Here is a 19,246-nt window from a genome sequence, read left to right on the forward strand (position 1 = left end):
TCCGAGAAGTGGCCCACAAGAAACAGCAAATTAGCAGTTGCGGGGGAAGGGAAGAGACAGTGGGGATGGGAGAGGGGGTGTACAAACAAACAAGCGAAACAGAAAAGAAACCCCCAGGAAAAAGGGATTGTGGAAGCTGAAAAAATGGAAATTTTCCACAGAAGAAGCCCAAAATAATATGCAAGATCGGGGAAAAACTTTCAAGAGTTCTTTTCAGTGTAATAACGAAATTCAGATCACGAAATCCATTCTTTAAAAAAGACGATAAGCAGAGTCGCTCGACTTCAGCAAAACCCACCACAAAGATGGCGGTGGGACGAAGCCCCCTCTCCTCCCAAAGCCGGAGGCTCTCGCCTCACATTTCCCACAAACCCCTCCGCACCGCCCAGCTCGCCGAAACCTGCCCGGCCGTCTACGACCAGTGCGCACGCGCAGCGCGACGTCACGTGCGCTCCCAGGGCTCTGAGGAGCTGGCAGGAGGGGCCTTGCCAGCTTCCGCCTCCGCGTCGCTTCGGAGGTCGAACGGCGGGTTCGCGGTGCCTCTGCCGCCGCCGCGGGGCAGCCGGGGTCGCGAGGCCGAGCGAGGGGCGCGCGGCGGCGCGGCCATGGGACTGCGCCGAGCCCGGTGACAGCAGGGATCCGAGCGGCCCGGGCCCTGAGCGCGTCTCCTCCGGGGGGCCTCGCCCTCCTGCTCGCGGGGCCGGGGCTCCTGCTGCCGTTGCTGGCGCTGCTGCTGGCGGCGGCGGCGGCCAGGATCATGTCGGGCCGCCGCTGCGCTGGCGGGGGCGCGGCCTGCGCGGGCGCGGCGGCCGAGGCCGTGGAACCGGCCGCCCGGGAGCTGTTCGAGGCGTGCCGCAACGGGGACGTGGAGCGAGTCAAGAGGCTGGTGACGCCAGAGAAGGTGAACAGCCGCGACACGGCGGGGAGGAAGTCCACCCCGCTCCACTTCGCCGCAGGTAACCGGGGCCAGCGCCGCCTCGCCTCGCCCCCAGACTCCACCTGCGCACCCCGGCTCGCCGCAGGCCCGAAACCAGACACAGTGCACCTCTGCCCCCGCCCTCCCCCCCTGGGGCTCCGGTCCTGGTCATCTCGATGTCGTGGAGTGGGGACTAGGGGGCGAGTGTGCCGCACTCACTGGAAGCTGTGGGGTTTTTTGTTCGTTTGTTTGTTTGGGCTTTTTTGCTTTGTTTTGTGTCGACAATACCTGTACCAACTTCCGGTCTTACTACCCTAAAAGGCCTCTACATACTAGAAAGAGTTGGGACGTAGTAGACCTTGTGATTTAAAGGCCAGTTATCTCCAAAATCTATCGTTCTTGCACGTTCCACTATAACTCTTAAAAAGCCTTTGGGTTACGTTCTTAATGCTTTTGTAAAATGCAGGGATGTGATTTAGGGGCAGCAGCTTAATTGATCATTGACACATTAGCGTTAATAGGTTTACCTCGGTAGCCGTCATTAGCAAGTTTCTGGAGACTAGAACTGGAAAGAGTCAAGTTTGGGAGAATTGATATCTGACTTAGGTTGTGTGCGGGCGGGTAATCTTTGCCAGACACGTACAAGTTGGGGTGGAAAGTAGTAGAATGCGAGGAAAGATGGTGCAGGTACTCTAGCTTGGATCTACAATTTAAATTGGGACTAATCTCGCCTCATTCTGAGATTTAGATCGTTTGAATTACGTTTTTTTAAAATTTACATCTTATTTCTATAAAGCATTTATACTTTTCACTTTGAGGAAGGATCGTGATTACCTGTATCCTCAAGTGAGCCATGCACAGTTGAAAGCGGGAATAGAGTCTCATACTTCCGATAATGCTGGTTTTTCACTTGGTGCGTTACATGATTGTTTAAAATAATTTTTTGAAAAAGCAGAAGGGTATGTTTTAAAGCACTCTGTTTTTTTTGGAGTAGGAATGATGAGCAGAGGAGCATAAGAAAGATTTCCTTGTTCACAGGCATTGCTTTTACACTTTCTACCAATGGGAGATTTGTTTGTTTTAACCTGTACCTGTTTGAAAATGTAAATACTACTGGGAGGTATGCTTTCTCCATCAATTACAAATTTGTTGGGTTCCCATTGAGCCTTTTAAGGGAGAAGGTTTGGGGGACCGTCGGTGGGAGAACTATAAACAGCCTGTGGGCAGCAGAAAGGGGGGAAGGATGAAGAATACCGAAGTCTAATCTTCTGTTTGGCCATTTTGCCTAAAATTTTGGTGATCAGTGCTGCCTGTCCTCAGCTAATTTGGATTGTCCTGGTTGTCCGTGTAGTAAGCATTTAAATAACTGATTTGGCAAACCGTCATAACCAACGATATGTAATCCAAGGGGTAGTGTTACTTATATTCTGTTCACTTGATCTGTGGGATAAAAATAACCAAAGAAGATCTTAGTTGTTACCTTTCAAGAATTTGTTGTATTAGTGAGTTCATATCTGAAAATAGTAATATTTAGAGGCTTAAGATTATGGATTAGCTTCTTATTGACCTTATTCCTCCCAACCATCCCACCCTGAGTTCTGTCCCAACATTGCAAAGTACTTTTTACATAAATTTCATGTGGTTTGTTTAGACTGAAATGGAAAACTTATTTTAGGAACCAACTTACCTCTCACAGTTTATCCAAATTCTCAGGTACAGGTTATAAGCTTAAGAAGTCAAGGTATAAAAGAAACTAATAAAATAAAAATTACTAATAGTCTACATTAAATCAGAGCTTTAAAGCCCTGCATTTAAACTCAGGTATATTAGAAACTTTTTTTAATTAGCTCAGTAAATTCAATCTAAATTATTATTAGATTAATGAGAGAGAACCTGTTTTCTTAATTTTTTTTTTTAATTTTTAAATAAGTGCATCCAGCTGCATTTTTCTTAATATGTGGAGAATATATTTTATAAACTCTTTGTAGGTGGTGAGTTATTCGTTATGTTAATATGCATGTAAGCAGGTTATTGGAAGCTCAGTGTAGGTGGGACTATGTAACTGCCTGACCAAGCAGTTTCTTGTGTTTGTACATTATAGGGTAAGCTATGGGAGGGAAAATTTTTTTTTAAGCCGATCAAAGCTTGAAGGTTTTATTGGGGGGTAGGGTAGACATGATTTTGTCTTTTGTTTGGATTTCCAAGGAACAGGAACGAAAAATAAAGTGAATCACGATAGAACAGATTAGAAAAAATTTGGTCTGTCTTTTCATCTAAAATATTTAGTTCGATTAAAGGAATAATCAATTGCCAGTCCTAAAGGAGTTAAGTTCTTCTATCAAATGAAAAGAGTAATCAATGTAAATAGGAACTTTTCTCCTATTATTGGTCTAGATTACATTTCTTAGATAAGCATGCTTTAAGAAGTCACTTCTTAACGAGAAAAATTGTTCCCTCTTCAGTCGCTCTGCCACCAGCCCCCTACCTACACCCCCCCCCCCCACACACACACACAGGATATGAATGAAACTTGTAGAGGCAGGTTGGTGGTAGGAAGGCTACAGCTCTAATTTTGCTAAAAGCAATCGCATCTGAAATTCTTGACAGTATAATCCCCTAGAAAACAGCAGATCTCAGTAAAGGAGATTGCTTCTCTGAGCTCATTTCTGAAAAATGAAGAGGGACAGAATCTTTGGGAGAAAGTCATCCTGTTGTCCATCATAGCCAAAGAAAGAAATACACAGTATTCTCAAGAATCTTAGAACTTGGGGGACTGGGCTGTGAGGAATAGAATTCCCTGGCTTGAGAATCTTAAACATTCTTTGGAGTGTGCAGAGAGGTATCATTCAGTAGGAAAATATGTAAAATAATTTATTAGGTTCAGGGAATTCAGGTACAGAGATGGTGGAAAGGAGGTGACACATATGTATGTAGCTAGAGAATGACAGGTTTAAAAAGAACTTGCATTGTTAGAGTTCTAGTTAAACAAGGTAACATTTGTTTTGTATTTGTAGCATGTTGTTACTGTTCTGTATTTGTAGTATGCTACTCAGCCATATACATTGAACTAGTCAGACTTAACTTTATTATATTCAATTAAGTGAATTGCATATAAGAGGGGTTTTTTTGTTTGTTTGTTTTTTTCCCCTGGAAGAGGGAAATGGAACTAGGGCATCTGGAACTTATTATACAAGCAACTGATATGAAAACTAGAGTTACTTATTCTAGAGATAAAAGAAGGCTAAGGTTAAACAATGTTTCTATCTACACATATGTGTAAGATAGTCAAGTAGAAAAGTGAGAGGATATGACTCCTCTGGCCTTGGCAGTCAAAACTAGGGGCTAGTAGGTGAAAGGTTACAAGGAGTCAGACTGCCTCTAACAGTCTGTTCAACTGTGGGATTGGCTGGAAGTCTCCAAACAGTGGTTGGATTGGCATCTTTCAGAGATGCTGTAGAAAGGATTTCTGTATAGGGTAGGCAATTGGACCAGTAAGTCAGATTCTGACTGGTATAAGAAAGTGGAATGATTCCTCCAATTGAAGATTTTAACAACTCAGCTACCAAAGATATAATAGCTCTTGTGATTGCCACTGATATCCTTTCCCAAAATGGTGCTATTGAAGACCTCCAGTAATGTTTCAAAAGCATTTCCTTCTTTTGGCTGTAGGTCACTGTCATAATTATGGGAGATGCACAAAATGTGCCCACATTTCTTACCTAGGGCTAGAATTATAGACTTCTGTTTCCAGGATTGGTTTTTGCTGTGGGGAATAATTAAGTTCTGCATCAGTAGAAAACCCCAGTATCAAATAAAAACCAGTCTATTTAATAATTCAGAATTTTTTTTGACTTATCAGATCTCCCAGTATATTATCAAGACTTGAGTTATACCTGTTTCCTCAGCTCTTGATGGATTTAGAGGTAGGCAGTTGACTTCAGTAACAACCAGTCTGGAGTACTTGTTACAGTATTTCCGCATTCAGGTTGTCAGAATTTCATCACCCCAGAGGCCATGGCATCCTTTTCCAAGTTTCTTCCACTCTGACCAGATTATTTGTCCCAAGTTGAGCTAGGCAAAACCTTGTCCCTTGTGTTCCTCATTCTCAAGAAATATACGTGGGAAGTACTTTTTCTAGATCTTAGTAAACTAAAGTTAATAGTAAATGAGAAGCATAAAATGATATCCCTTAAAAAAAATCTGACACGAGTCCTGGTTGTGTAAGTCAAGCTGAAGGCTGCTTGATTATACATTCCCATCTCCTAGGCCACAGGAGCCTTCTCTGTTTCATGGCATTGGTTGACATTTTCTGTTTCTGAATGTTTCCTTCTGACAAAGCCCTACATGACACCAGCCTACCTTTAGGTTGGCAAGACATCACTGTCATTTCATATTGGACCAGCTGCATCATCAATGGCCCATTCCACCTTTGGACTGTAAAAAGGGGGAGGTGGTGGCTCTCAATGAAACTTCCTAAGAGTCTAAGTTGGTTTCTCTATAGTGACTTCCAGTGCTTCACAGCTTTCTGGAAGCCATGCAGATGAAAGCATGTTTCCAGTAGAGCAGCAAAATATGATACTGTTAACAATAGTCATGGTTGGCAAGACAGTTCCTGGGACTGCTGAAACTGATGGCATCTAGATTGTAACGAAACTTGACAAAAGAGAAATTGTATAGACTACTTTTCTTAGTCATCACAAATCATTAACTTCATATTTTCTGTGGAGGTCGTTTGCTTACTGTTCCAACAAAGTATTAGCTATGCACCAAACAAATGTTTGTCAAGTCCTCCTATATACCAGATACTAGCCTTGTCCAGTAAACAGAAATGAACAGGGGACAATGCCTGCCATTAAGTAACACAGTTTATTGATCAGCAGATTTACTTTCCAAATAAGCCTGTTTTATTTCATTGTCAGTGCTTTATAGTGGATTCAAACTCAGTGTATGATTTCATCAGGATTTTCATGTTTGAAGATGAGTGCTATTCCATAGTTATAAAATAAACCACAGTGTATCCTGAGCAGCCATGACTGCTAACTGTAGGCTTCTGATTCCTTTATAAAGAGATCCTTAGGATATGAAGATTGGCATTGACTCTGAGGATATGCCTATTCATGTTTTACCTGGCCAGTGAGAGCATGAACAGAATATACCTTGCAAAACTATTTTTTCTTCAAGAAATGAGTACTTAACAGAAGTGCTTTGAACTATTCTTGACACTGTAAGAATGGGGATTTTATCAGGAATTAACCCTCAGAGTTTGGGAAGCCATTTAAAGCTAAGGTTTCACCAAACTTCCAAAAGTAGATTTTAAAATTTGAACTAGCTACCTGCTGACCCCCTCTAAATAATTCCTTTCATGTCAAGAAGTGGCTTCAAACATTGAAAATCTCAGACTCTTATCTACTGTCTCAGGATAGCAGCATGACCTCTGCACACATATATAGTCCTTACACTGTGACTTGGAAAACATGCTGGTCTGTCAGTCAGTCTCCAGATGGGTGTCAGACCTCTTAATGGCTAGGAAATCATGTTGATACAGTTATTGAAGTAGAAGTCATCTGTGTCTTGGACTGTTGGTAACTATGTAGATAAAATCACCGTAACCCTTTCTCCCCCTGTCTCCTCCCTAGCTAAAACTTCAATTTCAGTGTTTAGTCAGACACATCAGTATCGATTCTCTCTCTTCGGCTCTGGTTTGAGGCAACCATCTTCTCTTCTCAATGGTATTTTAACAAAAGGCTACACTTGACCTTTCTTCAGCTTGATCACTGATCCTTTGGAACAGATATCTTCCTAATTGACTCTATCTGTTGTAACAACTAGATGTTCTACTACACCTATTTCTATGCCCACCTCACACTCCTTTTTTGGGAAGTTACTCTGTGAGTCACCATTTTGACTACTCCACATGTGTCGATCACCACCGAAGAAATAGTGATCCTTCTCAAAGTGCTTGGGCACATCAAGTAACTTTCCAAAGAAAGAGGTACCTTTACTAATTTTTCTTTATTTTGATTCCTTTTCTCTTACTCTCCAACCTAAGTCTTTTTTAAAAGCTTTTCTTCCAGGTGGGTGCTGCGTGGCTGGGATAGCAGAGCCATTGACTGGGGCAGCTGTGGGTGGCTCACTTGGGAGGACAGTGTGATCAACAGTACCCAGGCTGTGGTAAGGAAGATTCAGGTCAGAGCATAGTGGCAGCAGATTTGGCCTTTCCCTCCTTGAAATTTTCCCTCGTGGCTTCTGCTTTGCCATTCTTTCTTTCTTTCTTTTTTTTTTTTTTAAAGAAACTGCTTTTTTATTTATTTTTGGCTGTGTTGGGTCTTCGTTTCTGTGCGAGGGCTTTCTCTAGTTGCGGCAAGCGGGGGGCCACTCTTCATCGCGATGCGCGGGCCTTTCACTGTCGCGGCCTCTCTTGTTGCGGGGCACAGGCTCCAGACGCGCAGGCTCAGTAGTTGCGGCTCATGGGCCTAGTTGCTCTGCGGCATGTGGGATCTTCCCGCACCAGGGCTCAAACCTATGTCCCCTGCATTGGCAGGCAGATTCTCAACCACTGCGCCACCAGGGAAGCCCGCCATTCTTTCTTAGTTTTATTTCTCAGTCTCCTTTTCTCATACCGTGATATATTAATTCAGCAAATATCAACAAATTGTTATGTGCCATGCAGTGTGAAGGACACTGGGGAAGTAATGATGAACTAAGATAGACATTGATCCCCTTTTATGGAACTTGAGAGTCCAGGAGATAAGTACTAAACAGTAATTACAAGTTTTAATAAGTGCCAGAAGATACTGCTGTGAACAACAAAGACAAAAACTCCTGTGTTTTTTTTCTGAAGTTTGCATTCTAGTGAAGGAGAGGGGAAAACCAACTGAATTGAATGTGTGGGTGTGCTGAATGGTCTGCTGTAAATAGAATGCTCAGGAATGGCCTTCTTAAGGTGGAGACATTTAAACAGGTTAGACAGTGAGTAGAAATGAGGGATGCAAAGAGCAAGGGAGGAGTCCAAGCAGACAGGCAGCATGTACCACTGAAGTAAGGTTGGCATACTTGAACTGAAAGAAAGCTGGATCACAGCTCAGAAAGGGAAGAGTGGTATGAAATGAAGTTTGAGAAGGCGGTAATGGCCAGTTCATGCAGCAGACCTTGTAGGCCATGGGAGCGTGATTGAATTTTATTCTAAGCAGCAGTGGGAAGCCAGTGAATTATTTTAAACAGGGGTATGGTATGATGATTGTCTTTAAAAGATCTCTGGGGACAGAGTAGAAATGAGAGGCCCAATTAAGGAGACTTTTGCAGTAGTTCAGGCTGGAGACAGTGGGTTGGGGCAGTGTCGGTGGAATGAAGAGAAGTTAGGGAACATGTTGAGTCTGAGATGCCTTTGAAATACCCAGGTGGAGATATGTCCAGTAAACAGCCTGGAATTCAGGTGAAAAGTCTAGACTGGAGATTTAAATTTGCAGGTTGTGTATCTATGTGGTGCTTAAAGCCATAGGAGAAGATGAGATCATCTAAGAGGGGAAAAGAGGGTAGAGAACTGAGTCTTGAGGAATCCTGGCATTAAAAACGGGGTGGAATAAGCAAGAAGCCCCCAGGGAAGTAGGACATGTCCAAAACCTGAATTCCTCATCTTTTGCCATGAACCTGTTTTGGCTGTAGCCTTCCCCATCTGAGTTGATGCCAACTCCACCACTCCATTTCTTAGTCCAAAAACCTTGGAGTCATCCATGACTCCTCTCTCGGCCCCAACCTCTCTTAACCTCCTCACTCTTACCCTCACCCCACGTCCAATATGTGAGCAAACTGTGCAGGCTCTACCTTCAGAGTACCCAGAATCTGTTACTTAATATTCTGACAAGTTCCACCACATTATGGTCCAAACCACCATAATCTCTCATCTACTTCTATCCTAAACCCCCTTAAATCTAGTCTCAACACAACAGCCAGAGGGTACTTTTCAAATATAAGTCATATCATGTAATTTACCAGCTCAAAACCCTGCAGTGACGCTCCCTTTTTCCTCAGAGTAAAAAAGCCAAAGTTCTTACAGTGATCCTCAAGCCTCTCTAGCTGGTCCTCGTTACTTCTAACCTCATCTCCTGCTATGCTACCCCTTTCTTACTTGGCTCCATTTACTCTGACCTTCTAACAGTTGGTCAGTAGGGCTAACACTCTCTCTTTCAGGTCTTTCACCAAATGTCACCATCTCAGTAAGGCCTATGATGACCTCCCTGTTCCATTTTATGACCCACTCCATACACACATCCTGATTACTTCTTATTCTACTCTTTCTCTAATTACCTTTTTTAAAAAATATTTATTTATTTATGTATTTGGCTATGCCAGATCTTCATTGCAGCACACGGTATCTTTGGTTGCAGCATGCGGGCTCTTAGTTGCAGCATGCATGTGGGATCTAGTTCCCTGACCAGGGGTCGAACCTGGGCCCCCTGCATTGAGAGCGTACGTCTTAACCACTGGACCACCAGGGAAGTCTCCCTCTAATTACCTTCTAACGTACTCATTTTGTGCATTTGTTGTTCATCTGCTCCACCTCCGTAGAAGTTCCTCAAAGGCAGAGATTTGGGCTGTTTTGTACACTAGTATGTCCCAGGCACCCAGAAAAGTGTCCATTACATGGTTGATATTGCCTGATCATTTGTTAAATGAACAGATGAAACAAGGAAAACCCAGGAGTGTGTGATGTCATGGAAACTTGGAGAGATGTTTCACAAGGAAGGAAGTAGTCAGTTGTCGAATGTTGCTGAGAGGTCAGTCAGATGAGGACAGACATGTGTCTTTTGGGTTTGGCAACATGGAGATTGTAAGTGGCCTTGATGAAAGCAGTTGTAAGGAAGAGGCCAGACTGGATTTGGGAGAAGAGTAAATGAGAGAACTGGTGACAATCCTTAGAGGTTTGAATATGCAGGGGAGCAGAGAAATGGAAAAGTAAATTCAGGGAGAATGTTTTTAATAAGATGGAAGATATAGAACATGTTTACATACTTCCGGGAATGATATGGTGGAGAGGGAGAGACTGATGTGAGTGGGCAGACCTTGAGAAGGTGAGCAAGGGCTACAGTGTAGAAGGGATTGATCCTTGATAGAAAATACACTTCTTTCAACAAAACAGAAAACTAGTAGTGCTCTCTAGTCAACTTCATTCATTTTCTTGCATGGCTTCAAACACCATCTTTATGGTCAGGACTTCAAAATGTCAGTTGCTAGCTCATACTAATTTCCTTAGATCAAAATCCACAGAACCTTCTACTTACTGGGCATTTGTTCCTCAAGCCAAGCATTTCCAAAAACAAATAATCTTATCTCACAAAATATCCTGTTTTACTTTGTGTCTCAGATATCTGATAGTCGTCTCTTTTCCCAAAATTAAAGAAGTTGTCAGATACTGTCAGTTTTCTCTTCTGTCTTTAGTTACTCCTGGCAACATTGTGTGCAGTAGTAAAAGATTAGACACAACCTAACTATTCATGAGAAAGGAACTTGTTAAATTTTGGTACTTGCAGTCAATAAAATGTGTGCTGATAGGAGTTGATTTCTAGCATGTTATTAGTTTTTTGTTTTTTTTTTTAAGGAAGATGCAAAACAGGGGTTTAAAATATACAATATATTAGTAAGTATTTGCTTGTCCTTCAGTGACCATTGATGTGTTATGTAGCAGTATTTTTCATACTGTTTCTACAGGATGCCTCTGGAATAGGGGGGTAATTTCCTTTGGGTCTTTGTGAAGGAGAAGGCAGCAGATTCAACCTGAATAGTATTGTTTTAAATTGAATTCAGCTAATTTGCAACTTATGAGTGCCAGCTATGTACCAGGCATTGGGTATTTTTGCAGTGAACGAGACACATATTGGAATTTTATATAGGATTTCATTAGAAAATGCTAACTCAAAAAAGCTTGTGCGCCCCCATGTTCACTGCAGCATTATTTTTCTTTTTTTTAAATTGAAGTATAGTTAATTTATAATGTGTTAGTTTCTGGTTACTGCAAAGTGATTCAGTTTTATATATGTGTGTGTGTATATATGTATATATATTCTCTTTCATATTCTTTTCCATTATAGTTTATTACAACATATTGAATAAAGTTCTCTGTGCTATACAGTAGAACCTTGTTATTTAAGTTTTATATGTAGTAGTTTGTATCTGCTAATCACAAACTCCTAATTTGTCTCACACACACACACACACACACACACACACACACACACACACACTCCGTTTCCCCTTTGGTAACCATAAGCTTGTTTTCTATGTCTGTGAGTTTATTTCTGTTTTATAAATAAGTTCATTTGTATCATATTTTAGATTCCACCTATAAGCGATATCATATGATATTTGTCTTATCCATTCATCTGTCCATGGACATTTAGGTTGCTTCCATGTCTTGGCTATTGTAAATAGAGCCACTGCAGCATTATTTACAATAGCCAAGACATAGGAAAAAACTTAAGTGTCTATCAAGGATGAATGGATAAAGAAACTGAGGTGTATATACACAATGGAATATAATTCAGCTGTAAAAAAAGAATGAAATCTTCCATTTGCAACAACATGAATGGACTTTGAGGGCATTATGTTATGTGAAATTAAGTCCTGGGGATGAAATGTACAGCATGATGACTGTAGCTAATAATACTGTGTTATATATTTGAAAGTTGCTAAGAGAGTAGATCTTAAAAGTTCTCATCACAAGAAAAAATTTTTAACTATGCATAGTGATAAATGTTAACTAGACTATTGTGGTGTCCATTTTGCACTATATACAAGTGTCAAATCATTATGTTGTGCACTTGAAACTAATATAACCTTATATGTCAATTATATCTCAGTTTTTTTAAGGCAAAAAAAATTGCATTAAATCTATTGCCTGAAAGCAGCTTGAAAAACACTAGTCTATAGGACAAAATCCATGCACCACCTTAGTGTGGCTTGTAAGGTTCTTCCTCATCTGGCTTCTGCCTACTTGGGCATTCTGTGTCCTGGCTACTATGAATGATTAGCTCTTTCACACTTCAATGCCTGTGTACATCTTATTTCTTCTGCTTCAACTGCAGTGCTCTTTCCTTGCTTAGCTTTTTCCCACTCCCTGTCTCTTTTCTCCTCACCTCACTTCTCTCCTCTCATTTTCCTAATGATCCCTTCATTTTTCTGTAAGCCTTCAGCTGACATGTCATCACTGGACTCTCCTTTGGGATAGTCCTTCCTGTTCTCTGCTTTCCCCCAATTAGGTATTCTCTTCTTTGAGTTCTAGTAGCATTTTCTATATACCTCTTTTATGACAGTTATAGTATATTGAGATTACTGTTTCTCCACATCCTAAATTGTAAACTCTTTGAGAGTAGGGAGAATCAAAGATCAAGAATAGGGAGTATCAAAGACACCCACCTCTGTGACATAGAGCTTAGAATGTTTAGACAAAACAAAACAAAACAAGACAGTTAATCTCTTCAGTCATGTAACTCTTCCCTCAGTTGCAGCCAGGCCAGCCTCAGACATACACCTTGGAAACATTGTATGTTGTTGCTTTCTCATTCAACTCCACTCTGGTCTTCTTAGAAGGACTATATTCAGGCTTGGTGGTTTTAAGAATATTCTGATAAAATTTCAGATGAATGTAAAGGTCTTTTGTCTCTCTCCCAATACACAGGTATGTCTCCCCAACTACTTTAACATATGCCTGAAATCCTTTTCTTTTTACTATCAAGTGTAAAAAGATTTCAGGTGCTGTTACGTAGGAATGGTAAAAGATTGAAACTCATTGGTACTAAATCTATTAACCAGTATAAATGAGTTGTCTTTTTTGGTTTTTTTCCTTACGGGGGCAATTGCAGCAGAACTGTGGGACATGGGTTTCTAAAGAAGGCCTCCTACCTAGGCAGAAGTTGCTTGTGTTGTGCAGGTGGCAAAGTAAGGGCTCCTTTGAAGACACCTCATATCACACTTCTGCCTAGTATCACCTCTCTCTATCTTCACTACATAGACAAATACAAACATTTTTGTTGCTGTCTCATAGTCCCCCAGTTCAATAGAAACATTTCATGAGATACATGTGGGAAAGGGATTCTAGCAAGAGTTGGTTAGTATATACTTTGAATACCTGAAAATGTCTGCACACAAAATATGCAGAACTCATCATTTGCGATTAGGAATGCTATTGTAGAGTGGGAAATGTTTGAACTTTGGGCTTTCAGTCACTAATTTCATAACCTTCCTCTGCAGTTAGTAGTAGTACTACCTAATGTATTGGAGAGACCCTTTGACTTTCTAATTAAGATTAGTTAATGATATATTTCATCAATGAATTCTTGAATCTGTTACTGTTTTGCATCCAAAAACATTTTAGCATGGCTTGTACTTATTGATTCTAATTTGATATGTTTTCTTTGGAGAATTTAAATGTGGATCATTTGTTTTCTTCTAGGTTTTGGACGGAAAGATGTAGTGGAATATTTGCTTCAGAATGGTGCAAATGTCCAAGCACGTGATGATGGGGGGCTTATTCCTCTTCATAACGCATGCTCTTTTGGTCATGCTGAAGTAGTCAATCTCCTCTTGCGACATGGTGCAGACCCAAATGCTCGTGATAATTGGAATTATACTCCTCTCCATGAAGCTGCAATTAAAGGAAAGATTGATGTTTGCATTGGTAAGACTGTTTACATTCCAGAATTTTTCTGAAATAGTTTGTAACTATTCTCGATCTTAATTGAATTCATTTGTTAATGTGATCAAATTCTGCCAGGCTGAATTTAAGTATTTAAGAACATTTCGTGATTAATCCAACCACTGTTTACTAAGTGTCTTTTTGTATGTGGTACTGAGCTTAAGTATTTTAGAGAATAGAGTAGTACAGAATTTCTCTTCTCTAGAAATATGGATTCTCTTGGGAATAACACACAAAGAACCAGATGAAGGCGTGGTGGAAGTGAACAGAGTGTTAGAGGATAATGAGTGCAGTGACTGGGCTGGAGTTGAGTCACTCCTTCCTGAGTCTTCCCAGGAAGTACTGGGGAGAAAGGTCAAAAAGGTAGGTAGTGACTTCTTTATAAGGAGCTTCGGATTCCAGGGTAAGGAGCTTGATATTGTTACGTAAATAGTTTGGAATCGTTGATAACTTTTAAGGAGGGGGCAGTGTGGTGAGAGCAGTATATTTTAGAAAGAGTGATGTGGTAGAGGGCTGAGTAGAAAGGATGGCATTAGGGAGACTAGCTAGGAAGCTATAGAATAATGCAGATGAGAAATGATGAAGGCATGAACTAGGGTGGTTGTAGGAGAGTAGAAATGGCAGGATAAGTCAAGAAGCATTTGAAGGAAAAACTGTCAGTCATTTAGGATACTTTAATGAATGAAATAGGATTTGCTTAACAGTTTGGTCACTGACAGAAAATTATACGCGAGAAGGCTGCTTATTTGAGAATTGTCATTAACCCGGTATTGACTTTTCTGAGCTTAACAGAGTCAGATTTTGGACTGCTACCTTACCTCTATTTCCTGATGCAAAACAGGGACACTTGAAATCCTTGAGACAGATAGAAAACCAGTTCTGTGCACTAGGAAAAGTCTAGGGGCTCTATGCTAGACTTAAATTGTTCTTTCTCTCTCTCCCAGCCCTCCACCAACCCAAATCACCTTATACTGAAGTCATGAGCTTAGTTTAAATTAGGTTAGGTAATTTATAAAGATAAGAAAAGGATTACCTAGTAACCTCTGTCCAGTTCTCCTTTCCTGTGTGTTATCTTTTTTTGGTTGTTTTTGTCCTTTGTGTTATCTGCCCTCTGCTCAGAATCCTTTTCTGGTACCTGAGTTTCAGGCATATAAATAATTAGCTTTAATAATGTAGGGTTTTCCAAATATAGTTATAGATCTGCACTGTCCAGTATGGTAGTTGAAGACTTGTAATGTGGCTAGTTCAAATTGAGATGTACTGTAAGGGGAAAATACATACCAGATTTCAAAGATTAGTACAAAGAAAAGGAATGCAAAATATCTCAATTTTATATTGCTTACAATATAAATGTAAATATTGAAATGACAATATTTGGGGTATATTGGATTAAATAAAATATGTTAAAATTAACCTGTTTCTTTTTATTTTTATAATCTGGCTGCTAGAAAATTTTAAATTACATATGTGGCTCACATTTTATTTCTATTGGACATCCCTGTTAGAGATAGGAGTACAGTGGAATGAACATTAACCCTATAAAGGAACAGGAGCTGAGCTTCCCTTTTTGCATGTATTTGCCTGTCTTTCCCCAGCTCCTTATTTATACATTGTGATGGAATATCTTTATATAACCAAATAGCAATATGTACAGAGTATAGCACAAGTCTTTTTATGCTTTTTGGGTTGTAATGTAGCAGTTTTGATTGGGGGTTTGTTAACTCTACAGAGTGCTTTTTTCTTTTTCTTTCTTTCTTTTTTTTTTAATCCCGCAGATCCCTATTCCTGGGCTATTCACAGCTTTAGAAATTTCATTTTTGCTATTATAGAGTAATCTTTCTAGACAGTGTTCATTTGGTGTGAGAAAACAAGCTTTCAAGTAAACTTGCCTTTTAGTTCTTTATCTGTCCTTACTTGTTTAGCAAAGGAAAATCTGACATTGAGCTTAGGGGAGATAAATTAAATGTGTCTAATACATTAAATAATGGAATATTTTATATATTCTTATCTTTAAAATATAACATTTACCATACTATCAGGATATAAAAAGTCTTTAAATTACTTTGAGACTTCTCACTGTTGTGGCCTCTCCCATTGTGGAGCACAGGCTCCGGGTGCGCAGGCTCAGCGGCCATGGCTCATGGGCCCAGCCGCTCCGCGGCATGTGGGATCTTCCCAGACCGGGGCACGAACCCATGTCCCCTGCATCGGCAGGCGGACTGTCAACCACTGCGCCACCAGGGAAGCCCCTGGACCAGAATTTTTGAGAAAATGATTTATTAAAATCAAATTGTCACAATTGCCATTTTGAAAGGTAGTGTTGCTGTTTTGCAGTGCTCTTACAGCATGGAGCTGAGCCAACCATTCGAAATACAGATGGAAGGACAGCATTGGATTTAGCAGACCCGTCTGCCAAAGCAGTGCTGACTGGTAAGTCTACATACTCTCTTTGGGTATTCTGGGAAGAATATAAAGAATGAACTTGCTAGGTAGACAGTCGGTTAATGACCTCAATGAGATTTTTTTAATAGTATCAGTTCAGTTGCTATTCATTTTTTTTTTTTTTTTTTTTTTTTTTTTTGCGGTACGTGGGCCTCTCACTGTTGTGGCCTCTCCTTTTGCGGAGCACAGGCTCAGCGGCCATGGCTCACGGGCCTAGCCGCTCTGCGGCATGTGGGATCTTCCCGGACCGGGGCACGAACCCGTGTCCCCTGCATCGGCAGGCAGACTCTCAACCACTGCGCCACCAGGGAAGCCCTCAGTTGCTATTCTTTTTTGCATCTGAACAGTTGACATTTGATTCTTGTCCAAGGAAGGTAAAGTTTCCTGTGTTTTTTTTTTGAATTAGCTTTTAAATTTGTGATTCCTGCCTTATTGGGGGCAGGGGTGGTAGATAATTGTGTGTTAGTAATCATTCTCTTGCTTTTCTAAACAGGATTCTGGGCACATCAATTTCAGTACCATGAAGAGTAAGAATTACTGTGTTCTACTAGAACATATTCATGTGCTTGGAACATATTAAGATATATAAGGCTGTGTTCCCTAGGTTTAGGTTTATTTCAGACTGTCAGGCTTTTTTGAGTGGTGGTATCTACTTCACATATTTTCTCCCTTACCAGAGTATTTCCTCTGAAGCAACTCTCTGCCATATTATTTTTTGTATTCTTATCTACTGTGTGATCACCATTAGAATTATGTCTAATAGTCAAGAGTTTGAGGGGCTCTGCTGTGAGCTTTTGTGCTTGGGCTTTGTGATATTTCTTCTGGTATTACTGAGCAAATTTAGACTAGCCCCCTAAAAGAGCTCTAGAAAAGTGAGCTATTGTAACCAACAATTCAGTGTTCATTTCCTCCTTCCCTATTCCATGCTATTCCCTACTTTTACCTTTGTTAAAAATCTTGGGGCTCAAAAGAAGCCTTGCACAGCAATCAATATACAATTCATATTGTGGACACCAGTTAGGATTTCGTTGAAGCAAATAAATAAACACTTTATTATGTTAATTTAAATTGTATCGATTTTAAAGTTTTTGCTTGTATTCATTTGTAAATATAAAGGCTATAGGCATAAGAAGTTTATTTAGTCCTGTTTTTGTGTGTATATATATATATATTTTTTTAAATTTATTTATTCCTTTTTGGCTGTGTTGGGTCTTCATTGCTGCACGTGGGCTTTTCTTTGGTTACAGCTAGCAGTGGCTACTCTTCGTTGCTGTACGTGGGCTTCTCATTGCGGTGGCTTCTCTTGTAGCGGAGCATGGGCTCTAAGCGTGCAGGCTTCAGTAGTTGTGGCTCACAGGCTCTAGAGAGCAAGCTCAGTAGTTGTGACGCACAGGCTTAGTTGCTCCGTGGCATGTGGGATCTTCCCGGACCAGGGCTCGAACCCATGTCCCCTGCATTGGCAGGCAGATTCTTAAGCACTGCGCTACCAGGGAAGCCCTATTTGTATATATTTAAAGCAGCATTGTAATAAAACAATTTTAGTGTAGAAAAATCTTCTGGATTCATAAAAATGTTAATGATTATGTTCCATTGGTGATGCTATAGAGTATCTTTTGTAATTTCTGTGATATTGTTATATTTTTATATTGGATTTTGTTTTGTTCTGATTTTGAATGAAGTCGTGAATGCATTTTGTCTGTTAAACAAATAACATTGGTTTTATGAAATTTGAGGAGTAAAAAAGAAATGGAAAAGGTTACCCATAACCTACCCCCTAAGACAAACTTTGTTAAAATTTTGATTTATTTCCTTCTCGGCTTTCCTCTTTCTGTGCATATTGTTTTCATATAGTTGCGGTAATGTTTCATTATATAACATTGAATCTTTTTTTCACTTTCATAACAGAGGTATTCTGTCTGTCTTCATATATATATTTTTAAACTGCACAGTATTCTGTTGATTAACTATTTTCCATTCATTGGACATTTATTTCCAATTTTTTCTACTTTAAATATAGTTCACTGAGCATCTTTATGCATAAAACTGACATTACTTCTGTAATTAATTTTGTTTTAATTTCTGCTTTTTTTTTTTTCCCCTAATTCACAGGTGAATATAAGAAAGATGAACTCTTGGAGAGTGCCAGGTGTGTACTAGTGTTATAAATATGTATCATAAATATTTCACCATTTAATTTTTAATTTTATTTTTTTTTACAATAAACAAACTCTCTAAAAGAGAATGCATTTTTTTTTAATGGTCACATACATGTCTCCAGATAGGATCTGATAAAGAATAAAAATTGCTAATACATTTTTTTGTATGCTAGGAGTGGCAATGAGGAAAAAATGATGGCTCTGCTTACACCATTAAATGTCAACTGCCATGCAAGTGATGGCAGAAAGGTACTTCCTTTTGCAACTAAGTTTGTGTGCATTTCCTGGTAACATGAAATTGTGTTTATCTCTTAACTTAAAACATTTGACAAAAATGCTGATATTTTCTTTTAAGCAATAATTTGGATTAATTCTTAACCTTAGTAAAACTTTTTTAATAATGAACATTTAGGTAGCTTCCTATTTGCAATAGTGAACTTGTAAACTATTATACTATGCCTTCAGTATATATGTTGGATTTTGTAAAACCAGATTATTACTATTATTTAGACTGAAGTTATAAAGGTTTTTCTGGATTTCTGGTTTTATATTTGGATTTTTACCTTTTCATGCATATTTCTTAGCTATTGAATTTTATTAATTTGTCTGTTTAACATTTCAGTCAACTCCATTGCATTTGGCAGCGGGTTACAACAGAGTAAAGATTGTACAGCTGTTGTTGCAACATGGAGCTGATGTTCATGCTAAAGATAAAGGGTAAATAAGCATTTAAACAAAAATGAGGATTTCTTAAATGTTACTGTACTTGTGATAATCTCTGTAATCTTGTAAAAATCATATTTTTTACTAAACAGCATAAAACATTTATTGAGCTTTTATAATATGCAGATTGCTCTGAGAGCACAGGGAATTATAAAACCTTAAGGCCACCACCCATAGGTCTTACACTGTACTCTAGGAGGCATGAAAAGATACCTAACAGTATAAGTTCTCTACTAAGTGTGAGGTGATAAATAGAAAGGGATAGCACTTATAGGAGTTCCTAGGAGGGAATGCTTAGTGCTGGCTGTAGTGGTTGAGAAA

The 19,246-nt window shown here is 39.8% G+C and overlaps 1 protein-coding gene across 2 annotated transcripts in view; it reads left to right on the top strand.

Moving 5' to 3' along the window:
- Positions 1 to 757: 757 nt before the first annotated feature.
- The window catches only part of TNKS2 (tankyrase 2), a gene marked incomplete at its 5' end in the record, with an annotated part of 62,935 nt that continues 44,446 nt past the window's right edge, over positions 758 to 19,246 (top strand). For both annotated transcript variants that reach the window (XM_082673603.1, XM_082673604.1), the window contains 6 exons: positions 758 to 956; positions 13,362 to 13,586; positions 15,939 to 16,034; positions 18,156 to 18,192; positions 18,376 to 18,451; positions 18,825 to 18,919. In XM_082673603.1, the coding sequence (XP_082529729.1) occupies positions 758 to 956; positions 13,362 to 13,586; positions 15,939 to 16,034; positions 18,156 to 18,192; positions 18,376 to 18,451; positions 18,825 to 18,919 (728 nt within the window). The remainder of the gene's footprint in view (positions 957 to 13,361; positions 13,587 to 15,938; positions 16,035 to 18,155; positions 18,193 to 18,375; positions 18,452 to 18,824; positions 18,920 to 19,246) is intronic.

The sequence above is a fragment of the Grampus griseus genome, assembly GCF_964374135.1.
Source record: "Grampus griseus genome assembly, chromosome: 16".
NCBI lineage: Eukaryota > Metazoa > Chordata > Mammalia > Artiodactyla > Delphinidae > Grampus > Grampus griseus.